Source organism: Schistosoma mansoni, chromosome 2 (assembly GCF_000237925.1).
Source record: "Schistosoma mansoni strain Puerto Rico chromosome 2, complete genome".
Lineage (NCBI taxonomy): Eukaryota > Metazoa > Platyhelminthes > Trematoda > Strigeidida > Schistosomatidae > Schistosoma > Schistosoma mansoni.
This window is the reverse complement of record NC_031496.1, coordinates 28221296-28242309: the sequence shown is the minus strand read 5'-3', so window position 1 is coordinate 28242309 and position 21014 is coordinate 28221296. Positions and strand designations below refer to the sequence as shown.

The 21014-nt window shown below is 32.0% G+C and overlaps 1 protein-coding gene across 1 annotated transcript in view; it reads right to left on the bottom strand.

Annotated features, from left to right (window-relative positions):
- The window catches only part of Smp_125490 (hypothetical protein), a gene marked incomplete at both ends in the record, with an annotated part of 86901 nt that overhangs the window by 11616 nt on the left and 54271 nt on the right, over positions 1 to 21014 (bottom strand). The window contains 4 exons of the mRNA XM_018796289.1: positions 11396 to 11494; positions 12460 to 12581; positions 13791 to 13894; positions 15340 to 15476. Of these exons, the coding sequence (XP_018650516.1) occupies positions 11396 to 11494; positions 12460 to 12581; positions 13791 to 13894; positions 15340 to 15476 (462 nt within the window). The remainder of the gene's footprint in view (positions 1 to 11395; positions 11495 to 12459; positions 12582 to 13790; positions 13895 to 15339; positions 15477 to 21014) is intronic.

The following is a 21014-nucleotide window of genomic DNA, read 5'->3' as shown; positions in this document are numbered from 1 at the left end:
CAATGTGTTGGAATTCGAATTCCACAAGGGGACATCAATATCACAGATCATTCTGAACTTGTATATAAGTTATATGCGAGAAAACAAGGAAGCTATTTTGTAAATAAAGTATATCCGAATCTTGATATTGATTTTCTTGATGCTTCTGTCATTGATAAAGCTAAGAAAATGGCTGTTTCCCGAAATAAAAATCATGTTTGGGAAAATATGAGTAATGAGGAGCTTCTTAGAAGTGCCAATTTGATACTGACAGATCCGGAAACAAAGCGTGAGGGAATTACATTAGCAGCTATTCTGTTATTTGGAAAAGACAACTCTATTATGTCTGTTCTTCCGCAACACAAAACTGATGCGATATTCAGAGTTGAAAACAAGGACAGATATGACGATAGAGATGTTGTCATAACAAATCTGATTGACAGCTATGACAGGCTGATAGAATTTGGACAGAAGCACTTGAATGATTTATTTGTCTTGGACGGAATTGTCAATGTCAATGCAAGAGACAGGATACTCAGAGAAATAGTTTCCAATACGCTGGCTCATAGAGATTATTCAAGTGGTTTTCCTGCAAAGATGATTATTGACGATGAAAGGATTACAGTTGAAAACAGCAACTTGGCTCATGGGATGGGAGCTTTAGATTTACAGAAGTTTGAGCCATTTCCTAAGAATCCTACTATATCTAAAGTTTTTAGAGAAATAGGTCTTGCGGATGAACTTGGTTCAGGAATGCGAAATACCTACAAGTACACACAGCTTTATTCAGGACAAAACCCGCTATTTGAGGAGGGAGATATATTCAGAACGATTATTCCTCTAAAGAAGATAGCGACACAAAAGGTTGGAGGCGACAATGTTGCTCACGATGTCGCTCACGATAAGATAGCCCTCGCAGAGTTTATTAAAGAAAAAGTGAGAAGCAATGGTAGGATTACAAGAAAGGCTATTGCAGCTGAAGCTGGAGTTAGCGTAAAGACTATCGAAAGAGCTATAAAGGAAATAGATAATCTGAAGTATGTAGGAAGTGGTAATAGCGGACACTGGGAACTGAATGAATAAAATTAAGTTGTAATACACAGAGCCAAAAGGTGATTAGAGTAAAATCTAACCGCCTTTTTTCTATAAAAAAAAAGAAGGAGGTAAAAATGCGAAAACTTGATTTTAATAACTTATTGTTGCTTGTAAAACTGCCATTGTGTATGATTTAAGGTCAAAAACAACCAATCAACATCGAGATCTACAGGACAAGCTATGAGCTATATGTGGAGAAATTCGAACATTTCACTTCTACCTGAAGTTTGTCCTGATAATGTCTTACAGAATAGCAATGAAAACTCCACGACCAAACCATCCAGCTGAAAGAACAAAACTCCACCAAAATCAATGATACTAGACAGTTAAATAAACTATATGGAACACGTGATAAAAACAATTTTATTTTAATAAAACACATTTTAATACATTAAAGCCTAGTAGAAAAAAAAGAAAATAGTTTCTCTTATGAATCTAACGCAAAATATTCGTGTTTGTTCACTCACTTACCTGGGTATTGATAAATCAGGCATAAAATAAGGCCATTGTAATAATAGAAGTGAAATTTCTTTTTTCCAGAAGCATACAAATAAGAAAACAAAATATATTGAAATATATAATAAAGAAATAATTAGTTAGAAGGGGGTTTTGTGGAGATTTTAGTAATTTTATATAGTTTTATTCATGAGTCAATTGAACGTAGACCACCATGGAAAACCTGGAAGCACTGGACGACCGTTTCGTGAGAGCGCTTAACCATTAGATCACTGAGCTGGCATCCAACGGTGTTAATGTCTAACTTTAATCAATCCACGAAACTGAGCAGCCATTAACTGTTGTCTTCAATGAGTTGATATCTTCAAACACCGCTGGATGCCGGCTCAGTGGTCTAGTGGTTAAGCGCTCGCGCGCGAGACCGATAGGTCCTGGGTTCGGATCTCGCGAGGCGGGATCGTGGATGCGCACTGTTGAGGAGTCCCAAAATGGGACGAAACGGTCGTCCAGTGTTTTCAGGTTTTCCATAGTGTTCTAGCTTCAATTGACTCATTATTCCAACTATATAAAATAATTAGTTGCCAAGGCAACACTTTCTTATGATACAGAACAGTGCAATGAAATAACAATTAATTTTGTAAGACATAAATGATACTTGTTAAAAGTTATTGAAAACTGCTAATAATAAATAATTACGATTATTTTGTACATTACTTTGAAATGACCTAAACGTTGGATTTTTTTTATTTACCAAAAATACAGTCCATCAAAGCTATTATCTCTGAAACATATAGCTGTTCATTACTGTTGGATTGTTCAGCATACTTCGATTATAGTATATAAATACAAAAATCTTAATAAAAATTTGAGATAAGTATTTGGCTGAAATTAGTAAATGAACAACTAAATTGTGAATGGACTATTAATAATCTTAAAATTTATTGGAACCACATCACTAAAGTCTATTCAATAGTGAATACGTCAAGTTGAAATGCGATACAGTTTAGGTCATTTAAACAGTAAGATTAGTCTGCTGTCACCTTGAATATCAAAACAATCAACCTTCAAGAAATATTTTATTTTCAGAACTTCCTATATTATCAAACTTCTAGCATAGTTTATAACGACTATTATTATCGTTCTATTTAGCAAATTACAAAGTTAGTTGATGTGAGGGTAAATAACTTACTGAGGAGTCCCACATTAGGACGAAACGGCCGTCCAGTGCTTCCAGGTTTTCCATGGTGGTCTAGCTTCAATTGACTTATGATCTCAACTATTGAAACTAATTATTTATTCAAGAGTAGTTAATTAAAGAAACATTTAAGCATACCGTAAAATGGATATATATTTATAGTATAGACTTACCCAATATATTAGAACTTTGTATATAATGAAAAAGTTTACTACCTCCAGAACTAAGACTGAAACATAAAAAGATGAGTGAAAAGTAAGTTATTCATTATGTGTAGCATTTTGATTTTGTAGATCTAAATAAATTAAGATCAGTCCGAATGAATTCAGTCATCTTTGTATGTCAGTCAGCTACAACGTAGGACCAGGCACATATATGCATCGGTCCAAGTTACCATATCTCGTTAGCACAACAAGATGAACACCGAATTCATAGAAGTGGTTAATTTAGTGGTGGTAGTATATAAAAGATAGGTTGTATATAAGGATATAGTACAGGAAGGAAGAACGTTGTGAAGCAATTTTAATCTCAAGGTTTAAGGGAAGATAAAGAGTGTATACACCGATGTCATTGTGATCGATTCTGAGCCATATCACCTAGAGTCTCCAACCATTGGTCACGATAGTCACACGGACCCCAACCAAGTAGTCTGCATCTGCCAACATGGCTCAGACTAGAAGTTAGTGACTTCAAGCACTGATGCCATGTTTTGGTTTGGCCGCCCCTAACTCTCTTCCAACTATTGCCAATGCTTTGTATAGACTATGACTAATTAAAATTATTCATACAACAGGTCATCATATCTGTACCTTATTCAGTGAAGAATTTTATCACCTTCTAAATGAATTAGAATAGTTTAAATAAACGTAAACGCATTTATTGCATTTTGAGTGTAATAGTATGCGAGTACAGAATGCCGATTTTGTTCTATTCAAAACTCATCAGCAGGATTTATTTACATTTCAATGTAGTGTTAAATAAGAAGAAATATAAATCTTGCATTCAACTGCTAGTCGTCATCAATTATACTGTAGTTAGAACAAACAAAAATTTAGAAAGCTTATATTGTTACTACGATTCTTCTATTTTGCATCTCACTATGGTAATATAATGCGGTAATTCAAACCGACCTACATATATTCTGAGTTGTACGTTGCTGATGATTGTCTGACTGATGAAGTTTTTTGATATACTACAAATTTTTATTGTGAATTTACCATCTTTATTGAAGGATCTTATTGCTTTGGCAGTGAATATTATCCACTCAACTAATGTACATTCATAATTCTATTTACATTTTGTCCTAAACAACAAAATCTTACTCAGACGAAATTACATCTTTGCAGTACATTTGATTATAAATAATTTGAGAAGAAACTTTGCCTTTTGCCTCTCTAGTTTTACTTCTAGTCCGGTTTGTTCACGAGGTCAGCAACCCCACTCCTCAGAAAAATAATTTGGCTACAAAAGTAGTAACTGGAAAAATCTGTGCTATAAATTTGTTTTGAAGTATATTATTGTTTTTTGTCTTCAATATATCCCTGAATATAGGTTTCGTGCTAGCCGTCATCCTTCCTGAAGGAGTACCTGTAATTTTGAGGGAACTGACACTCACAGTGGAATTTGATCCCACCTCACCCAATTTTTCTGCTTCCAAGTCATAATAACTGTGTTATTTGGGCTGCTATTAACATCCTACCGACAGCTACGTGAAGGTTTGAAGACGTATTATTATCCTTAACTAACACCAACCAGAGAAAAGTTGAAAATAATGAAATATTGTACATCCATTTTTTGTCAGAAAGAAATTTCCTAAATGGTATGCACTCACGAGACTTCCTGAGGATTAAGATAGAATCATCATATTAGTCGGTAAACATGATCTATTTAAAACAACTGAATCAAAGTTGAACTTCATTTTATTTGCTATATAATGTAATAATCATCTATTGTCATTCGCAGGTAACTCTCCAGTATTTGTACGTCCGAATTCTGTTAATCAATCCCTCCCATTCTTCTCAAGTTATCGGTCTAGTACCGGAATTTAACTTCTTTATATTCAGTCTTGTAGAGAGTCATATATGTATATTAGTCCCGAAACAAGATAAAACAACAGCCCATTACTTTCTAATTTACAATGTGTGTTTTTTCATAATAGACATAAATTCTAACCCAAATTAATCTCTGCCTTTTATTTAACTAAAAGGTATGTTTATTATTACAACAGTCAAACGAAGTGTTGTTTATGTTTACTTTTCGTAACAATCTTTGTGAACACTAATCGATATTACTACTACTAATAATAATAATAATAGTAATATTATCATTATTATTAGTGGTAGTAGTAACGTTTTTGTTTTTATCAAAGATCTAACATAAATCATAATAAATATTCAAAACTTTATCTGTTAAGTTCACTAATATTAAGTTTACTAAGAATACTACTATTATTAACTATTTATGCATAGTTTTTAATGAATATAATGATTAATAATAATGAAAAATAAACAATCAGAGACTGGACAGTTGCAGTCCTAAACATCAATGGGAAGATTCAAACAAATAATACTAAATGAATTTAAACTTCATCCTATTGCACAAGCAAGTGGCTATCAAGACTCAGTAGCTGAGTGGATAACGCCATGGCGTTTGAAGCGAATGATACTGGGTTCGAGTCCCAAAGTGAACATCAACTCTGAAACGCGCGTCTTTGCTTATAATGCTTGTGAATTAAGGCTATATCGAGGCAATACACACAGTAAGCACATATGACCAATAAGAGACTGATTGATTGCAGTCCTAAACATCAATGGGAAGGTTCAAACAAACAATACCAAGTGTATTTAATAATAATAAATAAACATGTTTATCGATAGCGTTTAGTTGAATGATTTATGTAACTAATAGGTAAGTTAAAAGTGAATCTTTAAAACAGGCTAACATACTAACACGATACTCAATTACAAAAATGTACTTTTTTAGAAATGTTTAATAATCTCAGAATGTTTATATTTAAAATAGTTAAACTTTATGTTGATGAAGAATAATTTGAAGAATTTAGAAGATGAATTAGTTCATTTTTGTCATTAAAGTAATCAATAACTTTATGGAAGAAATTGAAGGATAGCTCATTTATCATAGAATAACTTAATAAGGAATGCAGATGTTAGTCATAGATTACCAGAGAAAGTTAAGGTCTAATGAGATTGTCGAGACATGCATTAATTAACCCCGCAACCATTGTCTACTGTGATGACTGACTTTGGCTAGTATGGAATTAAGTTGGCAGAGAGATAACGGCGATCAAACTTAGACGTAAGATTTGTCTATAAAGTCGTTGACTGTTAGTCTAAAATATGTTATTAGTTGAGAAATATCTGGTTGAGGCCTGCCCAATAAAGTTATGTTAGATAACATGGGTCAGAAATAATCACACTGTGGCAAGTCCATTTACTCTATATCTTGATCCATACCTTGAGTTTTAACATTCATTCACACATACCTATTCTTCCTATCTTTCTGGGACGTATTCTCAATATTTAACCCTTTTAATTACAGTTGTTACTAAATTAATTCAGTACACATGATATTCAATTTGTTAATTTCATCTAATCGTGTTAATATAGAATACCAGTTTCAGCTAACCCATAATAATGCCGAACTGTACAGTGATTACAACTGACATAGGTATGGCACTATTTTAAAATTGAGCACACTCGTAGTTTAGTGTAGCAGATTACGTAATTACAAATCACTAATTATCTTTATAGATAATCTTATTTCTACAAACACTTTGTTAATTAACCCTTTTATTCACTAATGATATTTTGTATAATGGGAAACAATACAACAATTGAAAATGTTCAATTCATTTCTGATTTTATATAGTTGAAATCATGAGTCAATTGAAAGTAGACCACCATGGAAAACCTGGACGAAACGGTCGTCCAGTGCTTCCAGGTTTTCCATAGTGGTCTAGCTTCAATTGACTCATGATTTCAACTTTATAAAATCACTAAAATCTCCACAAAACCCCCTTCCTGATCATTTCTGATTATTAAAAAATCAATGGAATAATACAAGTTCTTCAATCAATCATAAATAAAGAATTTTCATAGTTGAAATCATGAGTAAATTGAAGCTAGACCTCCAGGGAAATCCTGGAAGTACTGGACGGCTGTTTCGTCCTATTATGGGACTCCTCAACAGTACGCATCCACGATCCCGCAATCACGAGATTTGAACCCAGGACCTACCAGTCTCGAGCCAGAGCACTCAACCGATAGACCACTGAAGCGGCATCCAACGGTGTTATTGATCAACTTCAACAAATCCACGAAGTTTGAGCAACCGTTCACCAATTGTCTTCAGTGAGTTGATATCTATACAACAGACTTGGTTGAACTCCACTGGTCACTGCTTTCGCATCACAAATAAAGAAATTAATTATCCAGTTTTACAAAAATGTTTTCAAGTCTTTTCGACCCCCCCCCCCTAAAAAAAACAAACTATTTCAAATAACAATCTATTCAAAACAAAAATAAATTTTACTCAAAATTTTCATGATCATCTTAAAATTATTTAATCCCACCTCATTTTCAACTTAATTATGTAATCAACTAAATTAAAGATTTTTTTCTTGTTTTTGTTTTAGCATGTTCAACACCATAGAAACTAACATGATAATATAACAATTATGAACATTTTTGTATATATACATACCAAAAAAATGGACATGAAACTTACCCAAGATCTGGAATTAATTTAGATAATTCTGTAGATATTGCTTTTTGTGATAAAAAATTATTAAATTGTACTAATTGCATTAAAAGACTTTGTCTAGATTGAATTTTTAACTAAATAAACAGAAAGAAAAAGATAAAAAAAGAAAGAAAAAAAGAAAGAAAGAAAAAGAGAACAACAACAACAACATACATCAATCTAATGAAAGGGAAACAAATAGATAGAAGATGAATGGAATTTTATTTAAATGTAGATGAGTAAATTAGGATGAAATAGGATTTTTATGAGATTTTAATCAGATATAAAAGTTTAACTAATGAAATAATTTATAAATGAATTATGGTTAAAAAGAAGACTAGAGAGGGAATCAGTCTTAATCAATTGGTATTACTTCTTATCATTAATTGAAGTTGATATATTCAAACTTAACTAACTTCTAGTTATCAGTATCATCATCAGATTGTCTTCATGTCAGTTGTGTGTGATGGCTAATTGTTGTTGATTGTTTTCATTATTAAATATAAGTGTATACGATAAGTCTATGTTATATCTTGTGGCCTGCTTGCCCTGTTTAATATATGACGTGATAAGACCGTCAATTGGAGAGCAGCGACTTATCGATCGAACCAATGACACACATAACCCGTGCGAGCAGTCTAGAGCACTTGTCGGTCCTTCTCTCTTCCTAGCCCAGCCGGTTAAGTCCAGAACACCAATAACAGCCTCTGCAATATGAATAATTATTCTCAAACATACTGGGTTTACATACCAAACGGACAGACCACATCGTACCATAAAATAGGAAACAACATTTGTACAAGATTTGGCCAAATGTGGCTGTGATATAGGGGAACAGTAACTAATAAACTGAGGATAACTCAAGAATGGGAAATCTTATAATAATAGTCTGTAGGACAAAATAAAGCTAATAATAAGAGGGACACGAATAATTATACAATAAAAATATACACATAGTATTGGTCCATAAGCGGATCCCCAAAGTTACCGTTCACCATTTTTATGGGGATATAACAGTCTACTTATATATCGATTCACGTTTTACTTTCTTTTTTCTCGAGTTTTGTTTTCACTTACACATTGTTCACCATATTCTTCTTACAACACAACGTACTTTCAATTTACACACAAACGATCACTGCTGAGGAGTCCCACGATAGGACGAAACGGCGTCCAGTGTTTCCAGGTTTTCCATGATGGTATAGCTTCAATTGACTCACGCTTTCAACTATGATCACTTATGTGTTTCTCATCAAGAGAATTGATTTTTAGGCAATAGTTGTAATTGGAGATCGATGAACTCATAAAAGGATATCTGTTCATGGGGAAATTATGCTTGTTTAAAATATCTATTACAAGTGTGATTGTATATAATCAGCATTCAACACGATTACATTAGTTATACCGAGTTTTCCCATCCGTAAATGTATATCGTTTCAAAAACAGCTAACTTAAATCCTTATTAAAATGAGGGAATGTTTACTGGACTTGAACAGATAACTAAACATGTTAAGAATAAATTCTGGAAAATAATGACAAGTGAAATGTGAGTATACAGGGAAAATGAAAAGGATTTCTTCAGATAATAAGCTATAATTTGTATAAATTTAATATTTTTGTGGTTTAGATTCTGAATATGCATCACAAATGTATGCTTTCAAGTGTTAAACACTTTGATTTACCGATTATCATGAGTTAAATATGATTAAGAAGCTTGGTTATACTCAGTCTATCTTCAGTAAACTCACAGACATGTTTAGTTGACTTCACAACGACTGATCACTGTGTAATAAGCAATGTCCTGTATGTTTATTTTTCAGTGCTAATAGAATCCTATTGACTAAGTTGTAAGATAGACACTGGGCCAAATGATATGATGTTGATTGCACCATGTTTCAATGTTAGGTAATTGAAAGTAAATGACAAAAGAGCCTACAGGCTGTCTTTAAACAACCAACGTTAGATTGTTAAGCTTCCTTCAGTCACTTGATAAATTTATCGTTGTACATGACAATATAAACTCATCATCTCTAGTATTTAACTATATTGCATTTTTTAAAAACAGAGAAATTCTTACCTCAGAATAAAAATCTTCCATCGATTCATGACCATTATGTGACATTAGTTGAATTTTCATACTACTTATCTGAAGGTAAGTAGGCAAAATGTATATGCTTCAGTAAATGTATATTCTTATTATTTTTGTATACACCGAGTTATACTTTAAACCCTAACTTAAGAACTGTTAGGAAAATTAAGGAGTTTCTATATAGAGTTAAATTAAAAATATATTTAAGATAAACTATATTATTATATAACTTAAAATAGTACTAATGAAGTAAAAATCAGCATCAAAATTTAATGAAATCCAAATAGGACTGGTCAGCTACTTTTAAAGTAAAAACATAATTGAGATAATTCAGAAGGTTATGTTAACAAACATACACAACCAATCATACATGAAACCTTCAAATTTCAATGTAAATTCGTTTCATTTAAATCATTGATGTGGAGCTCAATAGTTCTAATGTTAGTTCATTTACAATATTGCGACAACGTTGATAACTGTTTCTGTCCCAACATTATTGAATTGTCTCCTTCATTGTTTCCACTAGAACATTTAGGATACAGTAATGCTTTAGATGACCTCATTAGTGAAAAATAAACTTAAATCAACTTCACAAAACTGTGATATCAAACCGGGTACTTGTTGAATCTATATCCAGTTATTTGGATACATCAAATATCTACATTAATTTTACACCTTAATGTGTTCTTATTTGAGTATTTAATTAATACAGAATACGATTGAACAATGTTCGTAAAAACTATACCGAATGAATTTGATTTCATTGTTTGTTATCGATATATACATATTTTCATGCAATTTCTTTATCTAAATTCAGACTTGATTAGAAGAGTAGGTAACGAAAATTTGTCAAACTGACTTAATCATAACAGTCGGTGTTTAATGTCTTTATCAGGTTGATAAACAATTATTGTGCAAAGGCAATTCACAATACGGAATGACTTCAGTTAAAGAATCACGGGAAACCAGATGGTCGATGGATAGCTGTTTTATTTAAACATGAACTTTCCTTAGGTTTTTTTATACGAATGTAACTATCCTAAAGTGATATACAACAAACAAGTGACTAATTGGAATTGACAAAACCATAATTTATGAGAAATATATTACTTTCACTGTTGAACACGAAGGACTGAGTGCAATAAGGTATAGTTACTCTAGCTATACGGATGTTGATACAATACCTTCCTCCAATATAGTCCGCCCCAAACGCCCTGGTTTAGCTGAGAGTGAACAGAGTCAGCTCTCCCTCTCTAAATGCTCTCACATAGTCTCGTGCATACAACCACTGTCATAGAAGTCCTACTCATCGGCTTCTCGCGACATTACCGTTGTTTACGAAATTGAGAAGACGAAAAGCGAATGTCTGGCTCTCTAACTGCGTCGGTGGCCACGGAGAGTTCACCTAGAGGAGTTGGAAAACCGTGATTCCAAACCAATGATGCATATTAGCTTCAGGATCCTAAGGAAACAAATGGCGTAATAACCAATCCCTGATTACCGGCTACCATAGAACTGCATCTCCTTACGTTGCTCTGCTGTCTAGTGAATTACACATCTAGGTAAAAATGGCTCCGGGTGTGGCCCCCTAAGAAAACCACGTGCTTCGGTTCGGGCACCTGTGCAGTATCACAGCTCACACACAAATCAAGTGACTTGTGTGGCGCATATCTATTCGGCGTCCGTTTGTACCAATATTTATGTGTTCAACTAAGTAATAATAAATACAATATAGTTCAATAATTTTCGGCTGAATATAAAAACAATTTGCTTAAATAATCTACGGCTTTTTTCAGCTAGAAAAAGATAATTTTACCCACCTTATTTAATAAATGGTAACATTTCATTGTTTCGGATATTGATCTATTTAACAACTTAATCATTATCGTTTGTACAGGAGTTAAAATTTCATGATGAAACTATAATTAAAAACAGTTTAAAGGTTGAATCAAAACAGTAAAAACGTTTAATGATATAACTAATATGAAAATAATCTAGAAAGTAATGGATCACAGTAAAATGGTTGGTCAAATCCAACTTCATTTATTAGTTAAATAGTAAATAGTATCGTTTTATTCAGTAGTAAATTTTTAATTGAACGTCTTAATCTCACAGAACGATAAACATGAACTGAATTACTCTATGCTACTTGATCTTCCATTCTAATAATCAGTGATGAATTTTTGAATCTTTGAATAAGCATTAAGTATCCTAAAGATTTTAGAATATCTTTCTACTAATGAATTGCACCAATGTTTGTGGCCTTCCGTTCATTGAATTCAACTTTCTAAAAATATAATATGAAGTAAAGACAAGAAATGGATTCTCTCTACTGTTCTGATCTATCTTTAGACATGAATTTTGTTGCGTCTTCTTTTTAGTTCACATTAAAATATACAACTAACATAATCGAACTGTTCAAATGATTGATTATTTAATGGTGGCCAAATATCTTATATGGTTAGTTCTTTAGTAGTAAGTAAATGCTATTGACTAAGTTACAGTGTAGCCACCACTTTAAGTCAGTGAACACTGTATGTAGTATTTCAAGATGTCTGGTGACTTGAGATAGTAGGAAGGAAGATCCACTCAACATAGGTTTCGTTCTGTGTGATACTAATAAATAAGGTAAGCTGCGACATTAGGGAAATTAGTTCAGCCTGTGGGTTTAGACAAACATCAGCCAGATTCACAGTTAGATTAGAATTGACCATTGACAATTTATTATCTGTTACCGACAAAATCGTGGACATGTTGTAATAAAGTACTTATATTTAAAAATTACAGTGTTAAGAAACTGGTTAACTTAATTTTGTAACACGACTCAACATGTATTATCTACGATTGGAAACATAGAAATCAGGCATTATTTTTAATTATCTACCTGTTTAATTGCATAATTGAGTTGAATTGAAGTCCATCGGCTTTGAAGAATTTGTTGCAATCCTGGTGAAGCTAAATCTAACAAAAATGGCCAGTAAGAAACTTGATCAATTCCAAGGCTTTCTAAAATGAAAAAAAAATTCAATAAAATTTCTGTGTACACTGGTTATTTTTCAAGCTTATAGTTACTTTTTTGAATTAGAAGAGCAGATTATCTTAGCGACTGAATATACATTAGACCCAGTGATAATCTATATATATAACTTTGCAAGCAGACTTAGGTTGGTGACATTTCTAACTGGAGACTCTTAAAAGGCACTTATTGTGAAAAATATTCTGAAGTATAATTCCACTGATTGATCTCAGTAAATGTTTTGTGTAAGAACCAGTGTTTCATAATTCATATCAGTCTATGAGTTTTAGAAAAAATATATTATTTGTTGTTTAGTGTAGTTAGGAGTTAGTACTTCATATACTTGATTCATCTGAATCGGAATCGATGTGTGAAGACTTCATTATGAAGATGATAGGATGAAGCGTACGAAAATTGTATTCTATTTATTCATATGACTGTTAAGCTTAATATTAACTGACTTAAATGTAAATCATAGTAGGCTGAATACTGTTATAGCAGCTCACATACAATTGAGTTTGTGTAAGGACGGCTCGTCGGTAAACTCTAGGAAGCCTTAAGAAGCCGAGAAAGAGCCGCAGACTTTCTATCCAATCACTGCTAGGGGAATATTCTAGAATGTCGACGTGTAGCTTCCCTATTGGATGGATAAGAATGACCCCTATGTGCCTATTGGTTGACCGAAATGATGATTCACATTCAGCCAATGACTATAAATACATGAGATTTCTGTACTATATTTTGACACTGTTTTGGGGAATATATGTACATCTTAATCCTGTTCACTGCACTGTACTGTACTCGCTTACTCGGTCGATTGGTCTCTCGCTCATTTGACTCTTACGCTCACTCGCCTGCTTTAGGGCACTACTCTTACATGCTTGCTTAACGTGCCCGTAATTTTGGATATCTGTGTGTGGTCCAATAATAAACACAATCAACCCTTCGTATTCGCCTTCTGATTTACACACCGTCGGAGAGTTATGTAGTAACGGTTATCAGGACGAACAATATACGAAGTTTAAGTATAATATCGAATATCGACCATCACACTGTGTTCAAAAAATCATTTCTATATTAATCAAACCAGTAGTTTAAAGACCTTTAACCCAAAATTATAATGTGGCAGTAAAATGGGATTTGTTTTTACTAAAAACTTTAATAGAAATAATAAATCAATAATATTTCCTGGTAAGTACCTGCATATGGTTTTAGAAATTTATTCTTTAATTGTGCAGTTTTTTGATCAACGTATCCTCCATATTTGTGAAGTATTGCAAATGTAATGTAGTCTTGTAGTTCGCTATGTAAAGAGAAAAAGATAGAAACTGTTCAGAAAAAATTCTGACCACTAATTATGACAATTAAACAAAATCCTCTGAGAAGACATTTATAGCATGGATGCCATTGAGCTCTTATTGAAAGGCATGACTTATGTAATCAACCATGTTAAAGTTGAAAATAAATGATTATGAATAATGTTAACTAGTTAAATGGAGTGGAAATATTGGGATTCGAACTTATGGAGAATTGATAACTTCTGAAAGTATTGAATTTCACATGTATCAAATTTGATATATAATAGGAAAATATGTCAAGAACCTTTTGAATTCCATTCATCATCTAACAATAAGACTTAGTGAAAGGATGGCTCGTTGGCAAACTCAAGAAGCCCAGAAAGAACCGAAGACATCCCATCCAATCACCACTAGGGGAACATTCTAGAATGTCGACATGTAGGTTCCCTATTGGATGAATAAGAAGGACCCCCTACGTGCCTATTGGCTGTCCGAAATGATGATTTACTTTCAACCAGAAAACTATAAATAAACGGGATTGTTGTACTATATTTGAGACTGTTTTGGGAATAAAATTCCTACTTACTAGTCTTCTGTCTTCTCTCTTGCGACGTTGCGTGTTCAATCGTCCAAGTAGTCTAGTAGTACGCGGCATAGCAAGAATCAAAGCTCTAGACATAACACTTAGTCTCATTGATATTTCTATCAGTTTCTGTGATTAGTTAACATACAAATAGAAGTACCTTGTCGTTCAGTGATATCGTATCTACAAAACTTATTATATCTCCAAATAGATTGTCACATTAATCATTGTTTATAAGATAAACCATTTATTAGATTATATGTACACAAAAGTGAGTAGATTATTTATTCTACGTTTTGACCATAATTTGAAGCTAAGAAATATTAGTATACTAACGGAAACTTATTTACACTCAGCTTCATGGATGAAATCTTTCCATGAATGTTTTTTTGAATCAATCGTTTTCATATATAGCTGTCATTTTGATTAGTGTAGGAATGAAGTAAGATCTTTTCGGTATAACCTTCAAGAGGATTTAATAAACATTTCTCCACGATTTGTTTTGAAGTTTCATTGCGAAGTTAATGGATCTTTATTTTAAAGACAACTTTATATCATTGATCAATTAACAGATTGTATTTGTAGGAAATTGATCTCAAAATACCACTGAAAACCAAAGAGCATAAGATGAACATCCGAGTATGAGACCCTTCAAAAGTGAATACTCACGATTCATTAATCAATTAAAAGTGATTATCTTTCTCCTGTAGTTTTATGATGAGTAAATTAGTTAGCCATAAAATTTTCCTTTCTACTGTCATTATAAATATCTTCATTGGACTTGTTATTTCAATGAAACAAAACATTAAGTTTTAAGATTAAAAAAATCCTATAATACAAACCATAAATAAACATTAAAAAACTGACCTAAACGACGTTTGTTGTAACAACCGACCCAGTTTATCGTAATAATCAATATTAGTAACCCATACTTGCATATCGCTAGGCATTATAGTCAAGTGATTCCGTGAAGTTAATTTACCCAGATAACGCGGAAAGTTGATCTAAATGTAGAAGTAAATAAAATAAAATAATTTAACAAATGAATTTAAGCTCCACCCCATTGTATAAACTAATGGCTATTTGAATTTAGTAGATAAGTGGATAGAGTGATGGCATTTGAAGCGAACGATATTGGATTCGAGTCTGAGAGTGAACATCAAATCTGGGGTGTAGGTTCATCCAGCTGACCAGCCCAAAGTGGGATGAAACGCGCGTCTCGGATTCTAATACTAGCCTTTATCCATCTCTGCTCATAATACTTGTGACCTGAGGCAATATCAAGGTAATCCCCACAGGATGCACATATGTCAATAAAAGACTAATCAATTGCAGTCATAAACATCAATAGGAAGTTTCAAGCAAACAATACCAATAAATTAACAAATGTTAGATTGAGTTTTATAAATAGGAACAAACCAGTTAATTTTTCTCTTGGATGTAGCAGTTGATAACCTTTCAGTTGTGTAAACAGTTTATCAACTGAATCATTACCTAGAAATTTTATCAAACCGGCATTATTCGTAGTTGAGTCATATCAGTCTGGAAACTAAGGAAAACTGAATTCAGCTTTTGAAATGACTGGTTGACGGAATAACTTTTTAAGCTGGAAACTAATATAGAGATAAGTATCATTACCAAAGTTTGACTTGATAATTTCAAATAAATTAAGCATAGGGTGGATTGTTATTAATAAAATTATTATATTTGTAATATCTCAATGAGTAGAAAAATTAAATGTTCTGACGTTTCATGATTCGCTGTAAGCCACAAAAAGAATCTTTGTAACTAAAGTATATAGCATTAAGAAACGATCACCATAAAACAGACCTTTCCTAAAAATGTCTTTTAAAACATTCTACTTCTCAATGGTTTTAACTGTTCAGTTATTATTTACATGTCTTGTACCGATTCCCTCAGATTTTGTTTGTCAATAAAATGTTTTCGAATTTTCCCTAAAATAACTTGATTAGCTTATTCCAGAAACTGTCTTCATTTTTAAAAAAGTATAAATCTGTCTGCCAAAAATCATCTATAGCATCTGAGTATTGTTTTGACTTAGTAGTTTCATTTCACTTTAAACGATATGAATGTGAACGAGTACTAGTTTCTGGTATCATCATTATAAGCAAAGATAAATGGTGGGTGGCAGTGGAATCTAGAGGATGAGTTTCGTCCTTTTCAAGACTCATCAGCTGAATGCTCGTGACTTAAGGCTATATCGAGGCGATCCTCACAAGATATACATATACCAATGTGAGACTGATCAATTGCAGTCCTAAACAATACCATGTGAATTTATTTGACACTATTATTAACTGATGGAATATACACATTTTATCTAATCATATATATAAGACTTATAGGTACACTCTAATTACCACACTATTTCAAAATTAATACCTACTTAATATATCCCTAGTGAAACCATACATTTCTTTCGTTTTTTTTCTGTTTATTTTCACGCCTGACAAAATACAATTCATTCTACGTAATATTCTATATGAAATAATTTTAAAAGTGAACGAAGAGAAAAGGGGTTTTGTGGAGATTCCAGTAATTTCATAGTTGAAATCATGAGTCAATTGAAGCTAGACCACCATGGAAAACCAGGAAGCATTGAATGGCCGTTCCGTCCTATTATGGGACTCCTCAGGAGTGCGCATCCATGATCCCGCCACGCGAGATTCGAACGAATGAATAAGATTTCTATTATTATCATCAATATACTACTAAATTAGTATACTAAAATGTTATGCAGAATAATTTGTAATGATCATAGAAATCAAACAATCATTATATACTACTATTTTATAAATTGGATTGAATTGATCTCATTGAAAAAAAGGAAAGAAGAAAGGGAATTTACATATTAATCAGTATCAGTCAAGTGTTGTTAAGTATGGAATCAAAAGAATATTCCATATTATCCACTTGAATAAAGAGTTACTTTAAAAAAGTTGATTTTTAATGTAACATATAAAATGGGATTCTAATTATTAAGTATTTTTATTGACTACTGATTTGTGAATGGTTTAAAGTATTTTTAAATATAATAAGGTCTACCTATTTGCTCTTATATTTAGAGTGTAATAAGGAATTTGTACATTGAAGTATGTATTGTAATCTAAAGTTTACAATTTTAATGATTGAATTCATAAGTCGATCTAGGCTACATCACTATTGAAAACCTGTAAGAACTGGACAATCGTTTCGTCCTAGTAAAGGACTCCTCGACAGTGTACATCCACGATCCCACACAAAAGGTATGCGAGCTCATGACCTTCAGCCTCATGCGTGAACGCTTAACCTGCAAAACACTGGACCGTTATTCAACGGTTTTAATATCTTACTTTTCGTAGATGAGCATTGCTGAGGAGTCTCATACTAACACGAAACGGCCATCTAGCGCTTCCAGATTTTCAATAGTGATCTAGCTTACATCGACTCATGATTTCAACTATTAAACACGCTAAAATCTCCATAAATACCTATTCCAAATATAGTTTATAGGTTATTTAATGTATAATTTTAACTCATTTGCTTTAAACAAAAATTAGCAAACTACTTCAAGGCATCGCGTTGCATAAACAAGATATGTTGTTCGGATACAATTTTTCCTAGTTAAAATATTTATTTTGAATATTCATGTTCAGTGTATCAAGTGATATAATTGCTATATAAAATATACTTCTGGTTAAAGTGAATAATAATCATTTCATTGCTAAAATTCAATAGATTGGACCTCAGTATTAAAACAAGACGTGCAAAGCTAGTAATAAATAAAGGGCATGCCAAGTATAGTGTAATATTATATCTATATTGAATGAAAACAAGATGGAATATCTGCTCGAAATAAGCCTCTAAAGATACCTCTTAGATATTAATAACCTACAATTCAACCAGATATCTGGTCCACGTCTATCGAGTCTCATTAGAATATGTCTAAATATATGAATCAAAAACGTTTTGTTGGATCGTTAATTAAAATATAACTAGTTTTATGAAACTGAACGGAAGACTATGTATTTTTTTTTGATGGAAACCTCTGATTATTTTGCAATCAGATACAAAAAAAAGTTTTAAATGGGATACAACATACATTGTGGTGAGGGCTATTTATGTCCACATAAATAATATATGGTGATGGTCAGACATAGAATGTATTTTGGCAGAAGACTGATAAGCAAAGAACTGAAATGAAGCGCAATCAGTGGGAAAATGCATGTAAAATGAATTTAGAGGAGATGGACTGATATTTGCAGAAGGGAAAGTTAAGATTTAGACAATTGATTGTTATTTTGCAGATTTACTGTTTGCTATATGGTTATCAGAACTTAGTGAGATAGTCTGTAATTTGTGCTTGAATATGTATATTCGATTGTCCCCAGTCGTGTTCTGTTCACTACAACATCAATTTTTTAAATAGTCTGAAAATATTTTTGTTCAGAAATATGATTTTGTTTTTAGCAATGAAACTTTTATAAACCGTACATGATTCTAGTGCTAAAGTGAACTGTTTCATAAAGATATAAACCGACAGTTGTAAAAACAAAGTAGATTTATGCTGTATACTACTATTATTTGTTTTATAAGTATATGTACATAATATAAACTCATTTATTACAATCATTTAGAATGAATTCGAAAATACAAAGCAATTGGTATGCAGTATATAGACACAACATGTCTAGAATATGTATATATCTAGTGTATATATCTAGTATAATGGAAAAATGATCATATTTAGTGCCGATGTCAATTTATGGAAGATTTTTGTATTGCTTATAAAACTAAGTATCATATACAATTGAGTTCATTTATATGTAATAATAATAATAATGATCATAGTAAAAAGAATTGTCGACATAGAAATCTAACCAAAGTGAATGAATTAACCATTGGATTAATCATTGACAAGGAAATATAATCTTGAAAAATCAAATAAATGACCCCCCCCCTCAAAAAATGACTTTGTTTCAATAATTTTGTAATGAACGGAAATTAAGGTACATTATCGTTTCATGCAAAATTATGCATCATTTACACATCTTTTTTTTTAATTGTTTTTTACATACACTACCATTCTGTTGTTATTCTGATTATTCTTTATTCTCAATCTTCTATTGGTAAACATTCTACTTTCTATTACTGTTACATACTACTTATAACTGTACATATAAGAGGTAATTTTATAAAGCTTATCGTCCGATATTTTGAGTATTAAAAAATTCATATGATCTTAGTAATGTTATATGATGAAAATAAGTATGTGTTTTCTAGCAATCATATGCTAACAAACTGCTATAATTTATATATGTACTTATCACCATTTTCAAATGAGTGTAGTTTCGATAAACGAGTTTATGAAAATTCACTTAATTTGTTGGTTGTTTTTATCACATACACATTTGGAGGATACCTTATAGATGAAGACCAAGTGGTTTTAATGAGTAAACGTGTGCTATAAAAGTCAATAGTCTTGGATTTTATCCTTGACTGGAAGAACTGGACGGCTGTTTCGTCCTATTGTGGGACTCTTCAGCAGTGCAAATTCCACGATCTTGCCTCGTGAGATTCGAACCCCTTCTGATATTTTTAGAAGTGTTTACCATTTAATTTTTAATAAAAATAATCTATAGATGTGTTTTTATCCATCCTACAGTGAAATCTTGACTAATCATACAAATTAATGGTTATATGTGAAAATTGGCCGGAAATTTATTTTATTCAATTTTGTATCTATGAAGCGAAAGATACACAAGAATTAGAATGAAACATAAATGAAATGATAGATTAATGAATTTATACTGATTAGATAGATTTTGATATACAATTTTTAAATAATAATTCGGCGAGACTATAATTTATGGATGAACCAATCAGATTTAAGGTAGTAGGTCTCAGATTTTGGCGCGAGATTCATCCACTCATCTGGCTAAATACCATTTGGGCATTATAGCTGATGTCAGTTCGTGATGAAAACATTAAACATAATTTCTAACCCTAACTTTTAATTATAAATCCTAATCCTAGTTCCTCGTACTAATTCATAACCCTCAGTTAACCCTAGTAAGTAGATGACATTTTCAAGGTTATTTTAGCGTTGCTCAAAGGTCGTCGATAAATTATAGTCTCACCAATATTTCTTGTAACTACCCCTATGAGAGAATACGCGTTAAACAGTATTCAGTGTAGAAACACTGTCATTTGTGACATATGATCTATTCTATTTTCTTTGTATATCGGCTGTGATAAAACTAAGGTTAGAGAAGGATGTAGATGATATGAAACATGTTTTGATATTTCAGTCAATATAGATCAAAGAATCCAACTGCTTTATTGATTTTCTCCAGCCTTATTATTAATGATTTCTTTAGTTTTCTTTTTTCAAACCAACTAATCAAATAACAACGTTATGTTGAAGAATGAAGTACTTAATTTCACTGTGTACATATAATTTAAATGAATACAAATATTTCATATTATGTAGTTTGAATGGTGTCAGTTAGACTAAAGAGGATAAATATACAGAGAGTAAT